This window comes from Schistocerca piceifrons, chromosome 2 (assembly GCF_021461385.2).
Source record: "Schistocerca piceifrons isolate TAMUIC-IGC-003096 chromosome 2, iqSchPice1.1, whole genome shotgun sequence".
Classification (NCBI taxonomy): domain Eukaryota; kingdom Metazoa; phylum Arthropoda; class Insecta; order Orthoptera; family Acrididae; genus Schistocerca; species Schistocerca piceifrons.
Window position 1 is genome coordinate 154,468,311 of NC_060139.1, and position 18,601 is coordinate 154,486,911.

Below are 18,601 nucleotides of genomic sequence, written 5' to 3' on the forward strand. Positions count from 1 at the left end.
GTTTCAGTTTTCCATGTGAAAGGAATGTAGTGTTACGGGGAAATGGATGGAAAAAAGGGAGGAAGTAAGGGAGGATTTTCAGTTTCAATTTCAAACCAGTATCCGGGTCAACTAAGATGCAGCACAAGTTCTAACTGGTCAAAGATGGCCAGGGAACCTACAGTGAGCATTCTGGAGGACTTATACTAGTATCTGCCTGCAGTGATTTAGGTAAACTACAAGAAATGTAAATCTAGATAGCTTCAAGGTGATCTGGAAATCACTTCTCCCAAGAATGTGTTCAGTGACTTTAATTACTGCATTGTCTCACCTGTGACTACTGAAAAAGACAATATGAACAAAGGGAATGGAAGTGAGCAGATGAGAAAATGCCCTGAGAAAGTGCAACAAAGAGCTAACAAGATGTACCAGAGAGAAAATGATGGCCATATGAGTCAAAGAAGAATTGGTTACCTAATAAACTATTTGGACAAATGTCAATAAAAGAAAATGTTAATGTACACATTTGAGATATAACTGATTTTGACTAATAGTACTCCATTCAGTGCTCAAGTCTTTAAATAGAATGTGACCACAAGCTATTCTTCAGTTAGATATTCCCACATTTCTCATGATTTCCATTACAGTGATATGATTTTATGAATATGAGACTCATTATCTGAAGATGAATGGTGGACATTTAAACCAGCCATGAAGTAAAGAAGAAGCCACCAAAAGTAATAAAGGTCTAGATCACTGCAATTACCTTACAATATGCTGCTGAGGTTACTGTCAAACATTAAAAAAATAATACAATATATTTGAAATACTGTTTATTAGTTTAGCAAGTAAATAACCATGATCTCTATTAAACTGAATGTTATCTAAAATAAATTACAGCAACAAACAAGACTATTATTCGTCATTCAGATTTGTTCTGTTACATGTGTAAATGACTATTGCAAAGAAAAAAGTGAGACAAACAGCATACATTTTCAATATTTTTGCTGTGAAAAATGAAGGCAATGAGTAATAACAAAAACAAAAATGCAAGATTGACTGCTAATCACATTATAACATTAATCATTATCCACAGTTACATATAAAAATGTTATTGTACTTTCAAATTTAACACTTGGAGTCAGATGTTAAATTTATTCCAGTTCTATTTGGGTCACAGATGCTTTGTGTACATTAATATTGCTGATTTGATCTTAAATTAAAACATGCACATAAACTGCAGAATAAAATAGAACTGCAGAATGTAAGGGTATTTGACCTATGGCACAGAGAAAAATAGAATTAGTCACATTTATTTTCTTAACACTGGCTGCTTTAAATTAAGATGCTCATGAGACAGAAAAATGTCTTATACTTCATTATACAATGCTAATGATTCACACATACAACAAGGATTTTATACTTTTACTCTGCATCATGAACTTTCAATAACTCTTCAAGTATATTTAAAAATCATTTGTGCAGGACATACAAAAATATACACTTAAAAATAAATTTCTGATCACATATAAATCTGAGAGTTACAGACAATTTTTGCACACAGTAACAAGGGATATTGTGCACTTGTTTCTGTTTTGGAACGAAGAGACTAGAGGAATGGCAGTGAGGAAAAAATGATACATCCATGTGGGCTTACAGAAACATTAGTAGTAACTGTTATAACTACTTCTATTACAAACTCATTTTTTTTTTGCAAATGGCAACTGCTTTTCCAAGGTTTCAAGTAAAACATCATACAAATTACTTTTTTTTTTTTTTTTAAAAAAAAAAACCAATCATACAATTAAAAGATTCAATAAAAAAACATAAATCTTAAAAACTTTACCTGAACAGTTAGCCAAGACACACTAAATAGAAAAATTATGGTTTGCTAACAATGTCATTATAAGGTAGAAACTGAAAATTGAAGAACAGAAAATGCTGAAGAATGAAATATGATGTAGAAGATGTAAATGCATATGCAGTTAATCTAGGGAAGTACGTGTAAGTGCAGCATCACGAAGTAAATGTGAATGGTATTGTAGAGAGATACTCAATTACCGAAGAGAAGTCTTAAAAAGAAAGTGAGTATTTAGTAACTGATCAATTGACAAACTCTATGGAACAATAATTTTGTGTAGAGAAAGCCAGAATTATGAACAAGGGGAAAAAAGGAGTTAGCCACAATGGGTGCAAAGAAATATTTGGGAAGAGCAGAGGGGATACTATAAATCTGATATAACTACATGAACAGTCAATATTTGTTCGATATTTTAAGGATGTTTCCAATATCTTGTATTGTGATGAAATATAAACCATTATACCCTTCTGTTTATAACAGCTATAAAACTATGATGACATGAATCATTTAACACCTGGGCACAATGCAAGCCAAAAACGGCAGATCATATTTCACTTATGTTGCTGGCTGCATTATGAGAGTGTGAGGTGATGCTCCCTCTCTTAACTTCAACACCTCTGCCCTCCTTGCCACCTCTACAAAAAGTGTCAAAGAAATAGTGCATTTTATATGTCTGTCAAGTATATCATTTAGTGGGTATGTTTGCCATGATGTTCCATAACATTCTTTACGGAGAATAATGAAGGCAGATAATTTACACAATAACAGAATCACAGCAGTATGAGAAATGGGACTAGTACACATGGTAAGGAAAGTTCTGGTAGAATGTAACTAACTTGCAACTAAAGGAGACTATTCACCGAACAGTAGAAGCATTGAGGCATCAGCAGACATACAGAATGAATGAAAACTTGGTAGCTTTTAGAAAAATTCTTTAACCAGCTAGTGAAAACACACATATGTGCAATGTGCATGCACATGCCCCCCCCCCCCCCGCCCCCCCCCCACACACACACACCTCTGCCTTCTTCCTTGTGCTGGCTCAACACACAATGCTGGGATTGCAGTTCACTAGGTAGGGTGGAGTGAAGTGCTGTGTCGAGTAAGGTGGGTAGTGTGAGAAAGAGGCAGGAAGAAGGAGGAAAGGTTTTGGAGGAGTAGCTGGCAGCTTGGAAGGGAGGCAGCAGGAATGTGGGAGGGAAGGCAGCAGGTGTATGTGACAGGAATGCGACACAAGGGCACCGCAACCGATGAGTGTGAATGACACACCATAACAATGGCATGAAGATGTCGATTGAGAGTGGGTGATAGGCCATAGGAAGGAGAGACTGTTAGGTAGAGCATTTGGGTGCCGTGTGTCAGCTTCTGCCTGCAGTCTCCACTTAATCCTCCTGACCTTAATTTTTATTAACCCATTGCACCCACATCCATTGTCAAACAGTCTCCCTATCCTCTGTCCTTCCACACCTCCCAATCCACACCTTCATGTCATCTTCACAAACCCACAACCACAGTACCTGGGAGTTGCATTCCTACCTCAAAGCATCAGCTGCCTCTCCCTCCCACATTCCTATCTTATGCATCAGCTTCACTTTCCTGCATTCCTATCCTGCACACCTGTTGTTTCCCTACAAGCTGCCAGCTACCCCACCTCAATCCCTTCTCCTGCCTGCTGCCTCTTTCTACCTCTACCAAACCCACCTGATACAATTCCTCACCTCAGTCCATCTGCTAACCTGTAATCCGAGCACTGTGTGCTCAGCCAGCACAATGTAGCTGCACAGGTGTGTGTGTAATTTTGATTAATCAGGACATGTTAAAAATAAATTTTTTCAAGAAATCTCTTGAAAAACATGGGGATCATCTTATACTCAGGTAAATACAGTAATACCTTCTTACATCGTCTTACCTCATGCCTCATCTGTACTGTAGTACAATGTCCTTCAAAAAATGGATAGTTACACTGGTTTTAAGAATGTTGAGGATAGGGAGTAAGAACTTGAGGAACTTTCTTATGGTACAACTTAAGGGCTTTACAGAAATAATAGACCTCAAACATAGTCAAGAAAAATATTTTAATCCAGTTCCTCCTGAACACTGAGGAAGATTTCAGCAGTGTATTGTTATACCATTTCAAGTGAAAGGAGATATAAAGTTATAAACACAGAGCACGGAAAACAACAGAAAGGATATAGGTATGAAAGAGTGCTGAAATACATAATGAAATAATGATGAGAAACACACACAACATCAAAGCTACCATTAGTGTTTTGTGTTACATACCATTAGACGTCATTATGCAGAACAGGATAACAGTACACAGAGACTTGAACCCAGCTTTTCACATTTGTGTATTTTGATTGTTATAACTGTGACTCTGCAAAGTAAAACTACAGAAATTTAACAATTCAGTGGTCACTACATGTTTGTTCCAGGGACATCAAGGAAGAAAGTGAATCAGAAATGAAGATAAAATTGAGAAGCAATGTGTGTTACCAGGTACAGAGTTACAGATGTGTTATAAGGTTTGCTAGGGACACAAAGTGCAAAACATGTTTCCAACTGCTGGATCATGCAGCACCACAGAGAAGTACTGCACTGAACTCAAGAATAACCAGAATATAACAATAACAACTATAACTGATTGTTTTGCAGTAGTAATATAATCACTGAACTACTGTTTGACTGAAAACTAAGTTGGTCAACACTTAGCCAGTATATTATCTTCAATTTTACTACAGCTCCCAAGAGTGGTGTTTACTGATAAACACCGAGCGAGGTGGCGCAGTGGTTAGCACACTGGACTCACATTCGGGAGGACGACGGTTCAATCCCGTCTCCAGCCATCCTGATTTAGGTTTTCTGTGATTTCCCTAAATCGTTTCAGGCAAATGCCGGGATGGTTCCTTTGAATGGGCACGGCCGATTTCCTTCCCAATCCTTCCCTAACCTGAGCTTGCGCTCCGTCTCTCATGACCTCGTTGTCGACGGGACGTTAAACACTAACCACCACCACCACCACCACCACTGATAAACAGTTCTGCAACTTTTCAGTAGTCTCTATGACACTTAACCAAAGGTAAAAATTACATGTAGACCAATGAATTCAGTATTGGAGAATTTAAATAAGCCAGGTATAATGGATCATAATAGAAATGAAACAATCCCTGCTCAGAATACAACGTTTAACAAAAGACATACTGCTAACTAGGTAAACTCCAACATGAATGATACAGACATGACATTATTAAAATGTAAAAATTAACTGCAGTCTAATAGAACTTACATTATGCTAACAAATACAAATACTTTACAAAAACTGACATTTTGTTGTACAGATAGTGACTAACTATTTAACCATACAATTAATATTTTATCTTTGATACAATCACAGAAAATGCTTCATATCATTAAATAGTACTGGCCACCATTGGCTATCAACAGAATGACTGAAAGCAGCATCTGATGGTCAGCAGGTAATGCGTAATTCATTACTGTTTGACAAAGCATTACTTGGTGATTGTCTGATGCACCTTCCAATCATTCTGATGATAGCCATTGGTGGTTGAAGTCAGTTAACAATAGGCCTATAAAACATTTTTTGTTACTCTGTCAAAGAAAAAAACATGAAATGTAAAAATACAAATAGGGGGACATAAGTTTTTAATATAGATACAATTAAAACATAAAAGGAATTATTCAAGAATCAGACAGAATATCACAGACAAAGTTTACATTACAAGTCAGTCATTCAGTTCAGATCAACAGAATCTTCACTGTTTTGTACATATACACATGGATTGATAGTTATGGAGTTAGACACCTGGTGTTGTTTGAAGACACCCACAACCCTGTGAGCAAGTTCAAACATGCCTGAACGCAAGGAGATGATGATGAACTGAGAGTTTTTCACTCTTGTCTGTAAATAAATAAGCAAAGAAAAATATTCACAACTGTGATATTTAGAGGTACCATGCAAAATTTCATATAAATGATGTCACATAAATTTATATGAAAGGCGAATGAAAACTTGTTGTTATATACTGTTCTTAGAAATGGATTACTACTGCCTTTCTGTTAAATGTAGAGGACATGCCATACAAGATTTTTTAAAAGAAATTAGTCACACAGAAAGTATACTAGGCTGCTGTCACAGTGGTGTTTAAATAAAATGAAGAGCTAGAAGGAAACTTTCATAGCTACTATGTGGGGAAAACAGATGATTTTGTATGTTAGTTATTCACTCAGCTATGTAAATACTCTGTAATTGCAAATTTCAAACATACCATCTACATCTATGACAAACACTGCACCACAATTACATAGACTGTATGATTTATGGCAACAATGTTCTATTTCATTGTAGCACATTAAGTGTGGATTCAGAGTGGCAGGACAAGCCTGGCTCCACAAAAGCTCTGATTAAAGGAGCAGTAAGAGAACTGCAGAGTCTACCCTACACATCAGAGAATGTGCCTAGACATGTAGGCATGGCTGTTCCACAGAATCTACAGATGAAAGTTTCATGGACAAATGAAAGATGTGGTAATCATTCTGGAAGTTTTTATATACTTAAAATTGTGATAAAATATAATTAATTGGAAATATCATTTGTTTGTTAATAATAGGACACAAAAAAACTGAGTTTACTGTATGAATGCTTGGTCTTGCAGAATTATAATGAATAACATCGCCACGAGCTTCCAACCATGTCGAGTGGTTATACAGTCATGAGCTATTCCTCAAATATTCCTTGGCCATTGCCAAGTCTTCAATGACTGCCATGTAGTTGCTGGCCTCATCCTTACATAGCTGTGATTCTGGCTGTGAGATCACTGATGATCAGTCCATCACCATACAAGACAATGCATTAACCCACTTTAAACTCGCAACTGCCAGGCTCAATGCTGTGCTTAGCTTCAAGTCACTGTCTTTGCTGGGAACATTATTAGATACTGCAATTTTGTCAAATGATGACATGATGGATACCGTGGCTGTTATTTGAAGACAAATGTTGATGGTGTTAGGATATGTATGTAAGCTCTTTGTATGTATCAAAACATGTGGTGTGTGGTAGAAATCTCGGTGACAAATCTAAAGTGTTCAGTGAGAAAAATTTACGCGTGCAACAATAAGAATGCAGTGGGAATGTATTCACATCTGTTGGACGAATGTTATGAAAACAAACACTCCAAACCGACATTTCACGGCAATTAATCTGTAAAAAACACACCACATGTCATAAGGAAAGCGTGTAAACTGTCTGAAGATGAATCACAATGATTCGAAACCAGTAACGGTACCCTTTGAATAAAGGAACTGAAAGTAAATTTGTGGCTAGTTGCTGTCCTAACACCATCAACATTATTAGATATTTTGATACTTGTAGCATATTTCATTACAGTATTCCAGAAACCAGCCAAAAGCTTATGGACGTATAACCCAATTTTATAAAGCTGAATTTATTGTCTTCAAAAGTTAAAGGTGAAGATGGGTGGTCAACTTGAGTACATAATGACCAAGATGGAGCTCATCAAATGGATTTACCATGCAAGAACCTCTTTTTTCATTGTGAAAGTGTGAGCAGAGGAGGAGAAGGGGAAGGTTGATATTGCCTCAGAAAATAGCAAGATAGTAGCTATGGTATCTATTGCGACTTAAGGAAAATGACAGAAGACAAATATACAGGTCACAAAAGTGCAGTTACCTTAATGTAAAGCCCCACAAGTGCTGTGTTTCTTGAGTCTAAGGCAGCATCAACCTCATCCAGGATGTAGAAAGGTGATGGCCTGTAGCTATGCAATGCAAAAACTAATGCTAATGATGAAACTGTTTTCTCTCCACCAGAAAGTGTTGAAATATTTTTCCATGATTTCTGAGGAGGGCGTACACTGGAATAAAAACAATAAACAGAACAATTATCATAAATATACCTCATTGCTTCACTGACTGTATACACCTTACATTAGTACACCAATGAGTTCTTTGATGACTCAGTGTAAGCCACTTTGGTCAAGTATTCTTGTTTGATGAGACCAATATTCTACCTTGATTGAAATTTAAATTGTCTTTTTGAAATACATTCTACATTTTATAAATAATCTGCTATAAAACCAGGCAATTTTTTATATACATAAAGTTCAGCAGTAATATTCTTTGTTCTCACATAACATTTCACTTACAGCATTGGAGTTTGCTGCTTTGACAGCCTGAAGGAAAGCAGTGACCCAGTATATTATTATTATTATTATTATTATTTATGATTGAAAAAGGGATACAGATAGCTTTCATGCTTCACAAAAGACTTCGTTGAAGTAGTCTTGTTCTCAGAAAAGCCTAGGTTCTTCTGGGGGAGGGGGGGAGGGCAGAGAGAGAGAGAGAGAGAGAGAGAGAGAGAGAGAGAGAGAGAGAGAGAGAGAGAGAGAGAGAGAGAGAGAGAGTATGAATTAATGCTATTCCAGCCAAACAACTTGCCAGAATGTGTTGATACATCTCACAAGCTGTCAACTATTTTCGTAAGGGAAACATAAAGGTGTTAATGAACAGGACAGCTTTCAAACCTAGAACTTGATCCTGTCACCTCTGAAGTTCATCAATAACATACTCTGTGAAGCACTGGACACCCAAATGAAAAGATGGATCTTTTTCTTATGGTGATCTAGTGTACAGAACAGCTTACTATGGCGTGAGTGTAAAGGTATTCTCAGAAAGATTCTGAAGAAAGGGGATGTCCAAAGAACTAGAAGTGTAGATCATTGTCATTTTTAAGGAGGGTGGTTAGGCAAGTGCACATAAACACAGGCTTGTATCACTGACGTAAAACTTTGGAACGTTGTTTATGCTCTCGTAACTTGACCTTCTCTGTGACCGATAACCTCTTCTGCAGGTATCAATATAGATTCAACAAATGGCAATTTTGTGAAAATTAACTCTCTCTGCTCATGCTCATGGAACTGAAGCTAATGGTGCGTTCTTCGAATTCCAGGAGGCAACTGACACTGTTCTTCACTGTCGCCTTATAAACAAATTAAGAATGTGCAAAATTTTGGATCAGCTTTATGATTGGTGTCAGGATTTCCTAGCAAATAAGAGATGAAAATGTGTTCTTAATGGGGAAAAATTGTAAAATGTAAAAGTAACTTTGGAGATAGACCAAGGGAGTCCCACGTGGTCATTACTTTTTATGATAAACATGAATGATGCTGGCTGATAACATCAGAAGCTCTGTGATACTGTTAATGGATAAGGCAGCTGTATACAGGGCAGTCACAACACTCGAAAATTGTAATGAAATTCAGGATGACCTGTAGAGGATCAATACTTGCTGCAGAGGCTGACAATGGACCCTCAGTATAAATAAATATAATGCAATGTGCACGAAAAGATGAAATTGTTTGCTTAGATGATTGGCAATCAATCAATGGAGACAGTAACAACCATAAAATACCTCGAACTATGAGTGCAGAGTGAGCTAAAATGGCACTACTGCATAAAACTCACCATAGGCAAAGAGGACGCTTGTCTGAGATTCGCTAGAAGAATTCTAAGAAAGTGTAATCCATTTGTGAAAATTGTAGTTTAGAAAATCCTTGTTTGACTGATTTTTTAATATTGCACATAAGTTTGGGACCGTTATGATGTAAAATTATTAAAAGAGAGAGAGAAAATTCAAAGCTAAGTGACACATTTCCTCATTGTTTGTTTACATTCATGGATGGAAAGAGGACAAGTGGTAGTGTGACCCAAAGTACTTCCTGTAATACAGCTTGTGAAGTGTAGGTATAAATGTAGATGTAGTGTAGGTCTATAAATCTGCTGTTTATCCACAGTTAAAGTCTAACAATGATGCTTCTCAAAGTGATGAACAGTTAGGATCAAACAAGCTGGATTTAAGAACAGAAAATCATCTAGATCACATCAGTACTACACAAAGCAACAAAGAACTTTTTTCCTGAGTTTCAAACATATCTATTTTTAATGCACAACCATGAGTAGGACACCAGTGTTTATTGATATCAATATTGCACCAATTGGTAACTGGACACTGGTTTGAAGGAAGGAATGAGGATTTGTCAGGGGAATCCAGCATCAGCAGAAAAGGTATGGAGCAGGTAAATGTTGTATGTTAACCTGCCAGCTGCAATGCAGGCTGTGATAAGCATTAACATATGTTCAGTTTCCTACCAAAAAGACAAAGGGCTCCTCCACATAACTGGGACCTGCCTGTAAACCACCTTTAACAGAGTACGAATACCAATGATAAGTCAGAACTCCATAATAGACATGAATTTTGCAAAATTAACCAAAGAAATAATTAACAAACTCAAAGTCTACTTGAACAGATGCTTGAGTTCCATAGCTGGAATAAGTGGCTAAGGCTAACCTCCAACACAAAATTTTAGTAAACTGCCAACCAGAGACTAATAAGGAAAAAGAAGAATGACAAGCAGTTTGATACACCCTAAGATAAGGCAATGGATCAGTAGCAAACAGTCTCTTGTTTAGAATTAGATGGGAATTGACAGCTGTGAGTAATATGCAACAGTTTGTAAAAGGTACAGGCAACAACAGAGGTGGATTGATTTGGAAATATTTAGCTGGAAATGAAAGGTTACGATGACCAGTGAGCAAGCATCTAGAACTGGCTGTGCTAAATCATAATGAGTATTTTGTGCAGCTATTCTAACGAGTCGGTCTCAGAAACTGACATACGGCTGGGAGAGCGGTGTGCTGACCACATGGTCCCTCCATATCTGCATCCAGTGACGTCTATGAGTGGAGGATGACACAGTGGCCGTTTGGTACCGTTGGGCCTTCATGGCCTGTTTGGGAGAAGTTTAGTTTAGTTTTTATTCAAATGAGATTGAGCAGTTAATTTATGAAGCAGGTACCAACATCTACTACGATTAGAAAATGTGTTTTGCTACAAAGTATGGTTAACCATGGCAACTAAGACAGAAACAAGCAAGACAAATATGGATAGCATCAGATACCTTAATGTCAAAAAGAATGTAGATCACAAATGGAAATTTTAGTTAGATAAATAAGTAGCAGCTTTAATTTAAAAAGAACTAGCACAAAATGTTAACTAAGATAAACATAGATCTTCATGGATGAGTTCCAAACAATGAGATAATGTTCAGGAATGTATATGCAGAGTCCTCCAGAAAAAATGTATACACACGCTAAGGAATGAAAAGTATTACTTATGTGATTATTTTACATGTAATAATTGATCACACATGTTGTACAACCTTCAGTTTAGCACATGGTTACTTTAAATGTTCAAAATGTTTACCATTGGCAGCTATACACATAAAAGAATGACGAGCGTCAGTCAATGTTATAGTGGAGAAAAATGCACATGTTGCTGTGATCTCCTGGTGAAGTTACTTCACCGTGTGTGGCTTACGTCGATATATGTTATCTTTCACAGTTTCCCACAAGTAAAAGTCCATAGGTGTTAGATCTGGTGACCGTGGAGGGACATCCAGGAAGGTTCGTACGGTTAGGTGGTAGTGTGGTGGCGCCCCATCCGGTTGGTGGAAGACCTCTTCATCAGCTCCATAAAGCACATGTATACATGGTAAAATTGATGTGCGTAACATTTCCAGCTACACTTCTCCTGTGACAGTAGCATCAAAGAAAAAGGGTCCTACAAAGTCACTAGCTGATAGTCCACACCACACATGAACCCCTGGTAGATGGACCACTTTTCCACATAAACATGCACATTTTCCAGTGCCTAGTACACACTGTTATGCTGATTCACAGTTCCATTAAGTTCTAAATTGTGCCTCATCACTCCACACAACCTTTGCCACAAATTGTTCGTCATCAGTTACCATTTGCTGATACCATTTGCAAAATTGCATTCAGTGATCAGAATCGTCATCATTAATTGCGTGTAGTAATCACGGAATGTAATCTTTTCACTCTGCAACTTTCAGAATTCTTCGTACACTTGTACCGCTAACCCCCACTTCAAATGCACATTGCATAGCAGACTTCTGTGGAGAATTAACAAATGTTTCCAACACGAGAGCCGATAAAACAGAACTTGTAGCTGTATGCTGTCTTCCCGATCTTCCTTTGAGAATATCACAAATAGTTCCATGCAATTCAAACTTGTCTATGACGCAGTTAATTGTTAGGTGGGTTGGCGCTTCTGTTTCAAACTCCCACCTCCACTGACGTTGCACTTCAGTGGCATTATAGAACTTGAGAAACCACTTCACAATACATTTTTGTTGCTCAAAAGTCAAGTGTGCTCCAGCCATCTTGTTTTCTCAATACAGAGATGAAAGTATTCACATCTGTTGAGCCAAAGACCATACTACAACAGACTCTTAATTCATATCGAATGACAATATTGATATCTCGATAGAGCCTGACGAAGAGTGTAGTATTTTTTGGTGGTCTGTGTATTAAAGTTAAAATTCTGAAAAGGAGTTTAGCAGAGGTAATACAGGAATATTAAAATAAGAAGGCTCTAAATAACAGATCACAGTACAAGCAATGCAATTTTATACGGCATAACTTCCTTACCTGTACCCAATTCCTTCAGTAAATGGGTCCCTTGAATCAACCAACTCAAATTCTGCTTCTCCTCCTAGGGAGATAAGCTGATAGATCTCTTTCAGTTTCACACAAAGAAACCGGAAACCATTCATAAATCGTACAAAACGTTTCTTCCAGCGTAGCTCAAAGCACTGTTGTAGTTCATCCCTCTTAGCAATGATTTCTTTATATTCTGAATCTAGTTGGTGAAATTTTTTTTCCTGATCCAACAGATTGAGAAAAATTACACAATAAATTAATATACACACAGACTTATGGATAATGAAAATAGGTTATGAACATCCAACACAATATAAAGTCAAGTCACTGAGGAACGGCAAGAATTGCACCAAATGTTCTAGTCTGAGGGGGACAGCGAAAGAAAAGACAAGATGAAAATGCAATAATGGTACTACTCAGCCACAGTGTTATTGCTCTTGGCCATTATCGGAAAAGTGTGGTGGGATTATAATAAACAAGGACAGTGGTGATGAAGGAAAACACATCTCACTGTCAATGCTTTCAGATCAGTTTTGCATCAACTCCGGTTACACACTGACTCACGATACACCGACGAAATGTCCTCACTCTCAGTTACAATAATACTGTGGTAGACGAATACCGGAAAAGTTAGAAGGTGCAGTCAGTAAGCCAAAGTTACAGGAATGACAGACTGGAAAAAGGAGCATGTTAGAGACAAAAAGTAGAATCATGCAGGTGAAAGAGGGAAAATAAATGAAACAGTAGAGCAGAGAACGATAAATCAAATACAACAGAAACAGTAAACCATTGAAAAAGAGGAGCTTCAACTAACAACCAAAGAAAACATCACATGTGTTTTTTCGGTCCTGCAAGAGTTATTTAAATAGTGGTTTAAAGTAACTGTTACTTTAATTGAAATCAGCAGTACTATAGTTTAGTTCATGAGGGTCCCAGCAGTGTAGTTAGTTTTAGTGCACGGGCTAATGTTCCTGTGTATGTAACCTGACTATAGAAGCTTTGTTGGCATGGTGAGCTTACCAAATGGTTACAATGTGGTGCTGCACCAAAGCTACAGTCGCACAGAAAGAGTGTACAATTGAAATCGCCATGACCCAATCACCTCAGACAACACCAGCAATTTTGAAAAACATCTTGTTTCTGTTGAAAAGCAGTTTCATCAGACATTCTGAGTATTATTCACACCACATCTTGAGTTCATTTTGGTTAGAGAAACTTTGTCTCAACATAGTACAGTTGCAACTGCTTGGGCTGTACTGATCTTGAATTGAACAAGTTGTTGCTACCACAATGAAAAGTCTGTATCAGCAAGCATCCCTTGCAAACACGAATATGTGTTTGTTTGTGCCAAATTTCACTCAGAGATTTAGTTTTGACTGTGTAAAGTCTGGATAGAAGAGGGGGTGGGTTTTGATCTGACTGGTCCTTGTGATTCAGATGCCTGGAGATAATAGGTGACTCATTGGGTTATTTTTGTTTCTTGTTAGTGTCATGTCAAATGGCTGGCAGGAGAGTTGAAAACAGTACCAATGATCTGACCTACATCATTGTAACAATCTTGGGAGTCAAATAATAAGACAGCAAAGATGTTGTGATAAGTGTTTCATTTGTGCTACAAATATGTATTTAAAAAGTGTGATGATGTAATTGGTCAAATTGATATGTAAACACAAGAGAAAGGACAATATGTAGAGAACTCTAAATAATTTGAATGTGATACTGCAATCACAGCAGTTTAATTTTGCTTCTTATTTGTTTATTGTATTTGTGAGGTATGTTGTACTCAGACATTCACACAAAAACATGGGAATTTAGAAGTATTAGTTATGCAGGATTTTGATGTTTATGTTTTTATTCACATATATGTACTGACTTTTTGGTATGCAAAGGGTTACAGATGTTTAAATATGTTTAGCATAATTTTTGTGACAGAAGATGCTGCCACGTAAGTTAGCGTTTTCTTAAACTGTTAATGTGTTTAAAAAAATATGAATATAATTTTGTGGGTATATTACAGACAGTGTTTGGTGCTACTTGCTGAAGTGAAGAACATCTCCAGCTTCAGAAAACAGTTAATGATATATCTATTGAAGCAACAATGACTACCATTGGCCCTGTACACACTAGTTAGCCGTGTACACCCTCCTTTTCAACCCTATCTTCCTCTTTTTCCAGTCAATTTAAATTTTATTTCCTCCTAACTCGCTATATAAGAACACATTTATGTTTTACACCTCTAAATTCTTTTTGTATCTGCCACTACTATTATTATCAGCAGTAGTAGAAGTACTGCCAGTATTAACTTTTTTAGTCCATAGTCACTATTATTTACTTAAACTGTCTCTACAGACAATCAGATCAATTTAATACTATGTATTTGCCATATTCAGATTGTTATTTTATAGGTAACTATGATGTGTGTGTCCTCTCACCCCCCCCCCCCCCCCCCCCCCACAACTTGCACCACCCACTATATGTATGGAGTAGCAAGTGGAGGCATAGAGAGCATGCCTGTTACTGAAAGCTGAGGAGGAGTGGAGGCCAAGCCAGATGGAGCTCAGTCGCCACACAAGTATCACAGTGTCATCAATAGATGGCAACACCCTTTGAACCTCAGTGATTGGCAGACACTCTGACTATGAAAGTTACCACGATCACAGGACAGCAGCTAGCAGATAAGCCCATATTCTGGCCATCGGACACACAGCCACTGGTGTGAAACATGGAGGCATAATCACCGTGGCAGAATTGAGTGTCCAGAATAAATATCAAGTAAGATTAAACCCAACAACAACTGAAACCAACTAGATACAAAGAATCCTGTTACATAGTTACAAAGACAAAAATAAGATGAATGCTTGGGTGAAAATGTGCCCTTGATTTGAAGAATAGTTTTTAAGTTATTTCATGTTAAACATTTTGTGCATAACATGAACTTTGAAAATTGATATCTCATCACCACCTTAAGCGAATATCACAAAGTGTCTATGGATACGTCTGACTAAGCACTATTGGTCTATCATAGTATATTTTTTTATGAACATTACCTATTTTGAATTATATGCAAGAATGTGCATTCCACATGTGACAATTCACTATTCACATAAATAACAGATGAAACATTAAAAGTAGCAGCGACATTACTGAGTAAACATAGACAAGAATTTATGAAGGTTCTTGGTTTTAACTGTTAACAATATTAGTAATGACACAAGCTATTTAACTTAGAGAAAAAACACAAACAGCAATAGAAAGCTGAGGAAATTTATGTATTTTTGATGTATGATACGTGTATATGATATTAAATCCATAGTCTTTAAGTATGTTGTGGAAGTTAGACATGTTTGTGTTTGACTCATGTCAAACTGCGGGGGTTAAACAGGGTCAGCCATCTTGTGAGGAACACTGTTTAGTTCGCACTTGTTTAGAAGTGATTGAGATCTAGGACACACAGTACGTATATGCAGCAGTAGGTTGTGTTTCTAATGAGGTGGCATTTTTCTAAGTGTTGAGTCTTGGACTGGGATTATTTGCATGTGTCAATATTCTTCAGCTTGTGGTCTTAAAATATTTCATGTTAGGCAAATAGTCTGAACTCTAACACTTTACTGGGGTTGTTTATGCGCGTGATTTGCACTTAGAATCTAGTCAGTTCACAACTGTGGAACTTTAACTTTATACTTACACTAAATGAACTTTGATTATTTTTGAAGATTTTTCCAGAAATTTATGTGGACATGAGATACTGCTCCATTTTGTTTAAGCCCTTCCTAAAACATTCACTAGTTCAACAATTATTAACCTGTCATGGGTGTTATAGTAAGTTAAACTCAGTTTTCTTAAAAATTTAAAATGTTGTGAGTAGTCAACATTATTTTTCACCACAAACTCAAACATTTATTTGAACTTTATGACTAGATTTTTATTTCATTTTATTTATTTATTTATTTATTTTTTGCAACAAGTGTGTTGCTTGGCCCCTAGATTGTAGCATCACAAACACTTAAAAATCTAACCACGCATTTGGAGGCATTATAAACAGTGATTTTCTAACCTACAATTTATTATTCATGCAGTTGCATAGGGGGCCCTCATGTGCTAGAAGTTTACTGAACAATTATTTTTGTGGTACCAACAAAATAGTCACAAGTGTCAGCTTCCCCATTTTTTATCCATACAGTCACAAGATGCTCTGTGAAAGAGAATGAGCTGAAATTATCAAAGGGCCAGTCACAAAACATTTTTTCCACTGTCAGCTCACCTTATGATTAATTTAACTGGGCTCAGAAAATTGAGGTTTTACTACTATCAGTTCAGGCTAGTTACTAGTGCTGCTCGAAAAATAGATCAGAGGGTGACTAAACTGTGATCAGTCCTTTCATGGCTGTCGCACAAACTTAATAGTGTGAGAGAAGAGCTAAGAAAAAGTATTACTGAAAAGGGGTCTCATAGACTTAAAAATGCAAGAGAAGATTATTACTGAAAAGGGAGGCTGCTGGTGAGTTGACAAACCAATTTATGTAAAACTATACATGAACAAATTTCACAAATTTTGTAATATGATAAACTGCTCCAAGATATGAATTATTTTATTACTCACTGAAGTAAAAACCACTGTTCTGTCTTAAAAATTTATGTACCATATTAATGTAGCAATGCAAACTGTTTACCTGCGCAGGGTGACAGCACTGTCATGTTTACACCCAAGAAGCAGCAAGGGCAAGTGGTAAGAGGGTACACTCCAGTATTTTTACAGGTGGAGCTCTGTCACACATTACATATCTGTAAGTGCCACTGACTGAAGTTCCCGTGTGGAACCAGAGAAGAAACAAGAGAACGGATGTTCACAGTGCTTCACAGGTACCAATTATGAAAATATATTCCCTGGGGAAGTGGCTATTTTTCATAGCTGTCTGTTGATTCATTGTCTGCTCTTTGAGTTGCAGATAATAATGCTGACTGTTTGAATCTATGCCAGATTACCTTATTAGATTTTCAGTTTTCTCGTTCATCAATATTTCTCTCCTCCATTAGTCATTACACACATTTTTGGTATGAGATACTGTACATCTAGTATTCTAATGTTACAACAGTAGAAATTAAACAATGGAAAATCCAGGATGGAATGTAGCAACATTATGAAAAGGAAAGTTGCTACTCACCATACAGGGGAGATGCTGAGTCGCAGACAGGCACAACAAAAAGACTGTCACAATATAAGCTTTCGGCCAATAAGGCCTTTGTCAAAAATAGATCTCACACACACACACACACACACACACACACACACACACGATTGCAGCCACAAAGTGTGGTTTCAGCTGCCAGAGGCTGCAGTTGTGTGTGTGTGTGTGTGTGTGTGTGTGTGTGTGTGTGTGTTTCTTGTCTATTTTCAGCAAAGACCTAAGGGCCTTGTTGGTGGAAAGCTAATATTGTGACAGTCTTTTTGTTGTGTCTGTCTGTGACTCAGCATCTCTGCTATATGAACATTAGAAATTAATGCCACCACAGCAAAAGTAAACTGACTGCATGGTCTACTGGTTAGTATTTTTGGCAAGTAACGGTGAGGTCACAGGCTTGATTCTCAGTGGCGGCCACAAATTTTGTTTCTGGTGGAAAGGTCTGGAAAGAGATCTACGCAGCCTTTTGAGACCAACTACTAAGCGACCTGAATACAAAATGTAGTACTTGCTGGTTACTACACCTACCACCCACAGCGGACATACGAGTATGTTGGGTCACTATGGCAAGCTTACCGTGTGCCAACATTCAAATGTCGTCCCTGCAAGTGATTCAAGCGGTCTTCAGAAACAGCCCAGCCACTGACAGCCGTCTCCAGATCCTCCATGTGTGCGCAGCACTACATCAGCAACAACTGATTTAGATAGCAGCCTCATAAGAGCATGCAGGGGTCCTGAGCCCTCAGTTGTTAAATGTGTTTGAGATGTTTAAACTACATTTGAGGGGCGAATATTTGTGTGTTTTGGATTCTGTGGTTTTTCTGCCATTCGGCTCTACTGTAGAGGCTTCACTTAGGTCACTTCTGCTACAACAGCAGGCACTTAAAGCTGTGTTGGAATAGTTATTGGCTACACTGACCCAGCTCAGGGAAGGGCAAGGGACGGTAGTGTATGGGTGGGGAGAGAGAGAAACACTGTCTGGTGGAGTGTGCAGGGACTAGACTGCCAACAGGCACAGCAT

General features: G+C 37.5%; 1 protein-coding gene across 1 annotated transcript in view; it reads right to left on the reverse strand.

The window, feature by feature from the left end:
- Positions 1-4,752: 4,752 nt before the first annotated feature.
- Positions 4,753-18,601, reverse strand: part of LOC124778026 (structural maintenance of chromosomes protein 4-like) — a 324,000-nt gene continuing 310,151 nt past the window's right edge. Inside the window, exons 19-21 of the mRNA XM_047253608.1 lie at positions 12,389-12,621; positions 7,548-7,731; positions 4,753-5,759 (exon numbers count right to left, since the gene is read on the reverse strand). Coding sequence (XP_047109564.1) covers positions 5,592-5,759; positions 7,548-7,731; positions 12,389-12,621 — 585 coding nt within the window. The 3' untranslated portion in view covers positions 4,753-5,591. The remainder of the gene's footprint in view (positions 5,760-7,547; positions 7,732-12,388; positions 12,622-18,601) is intronic.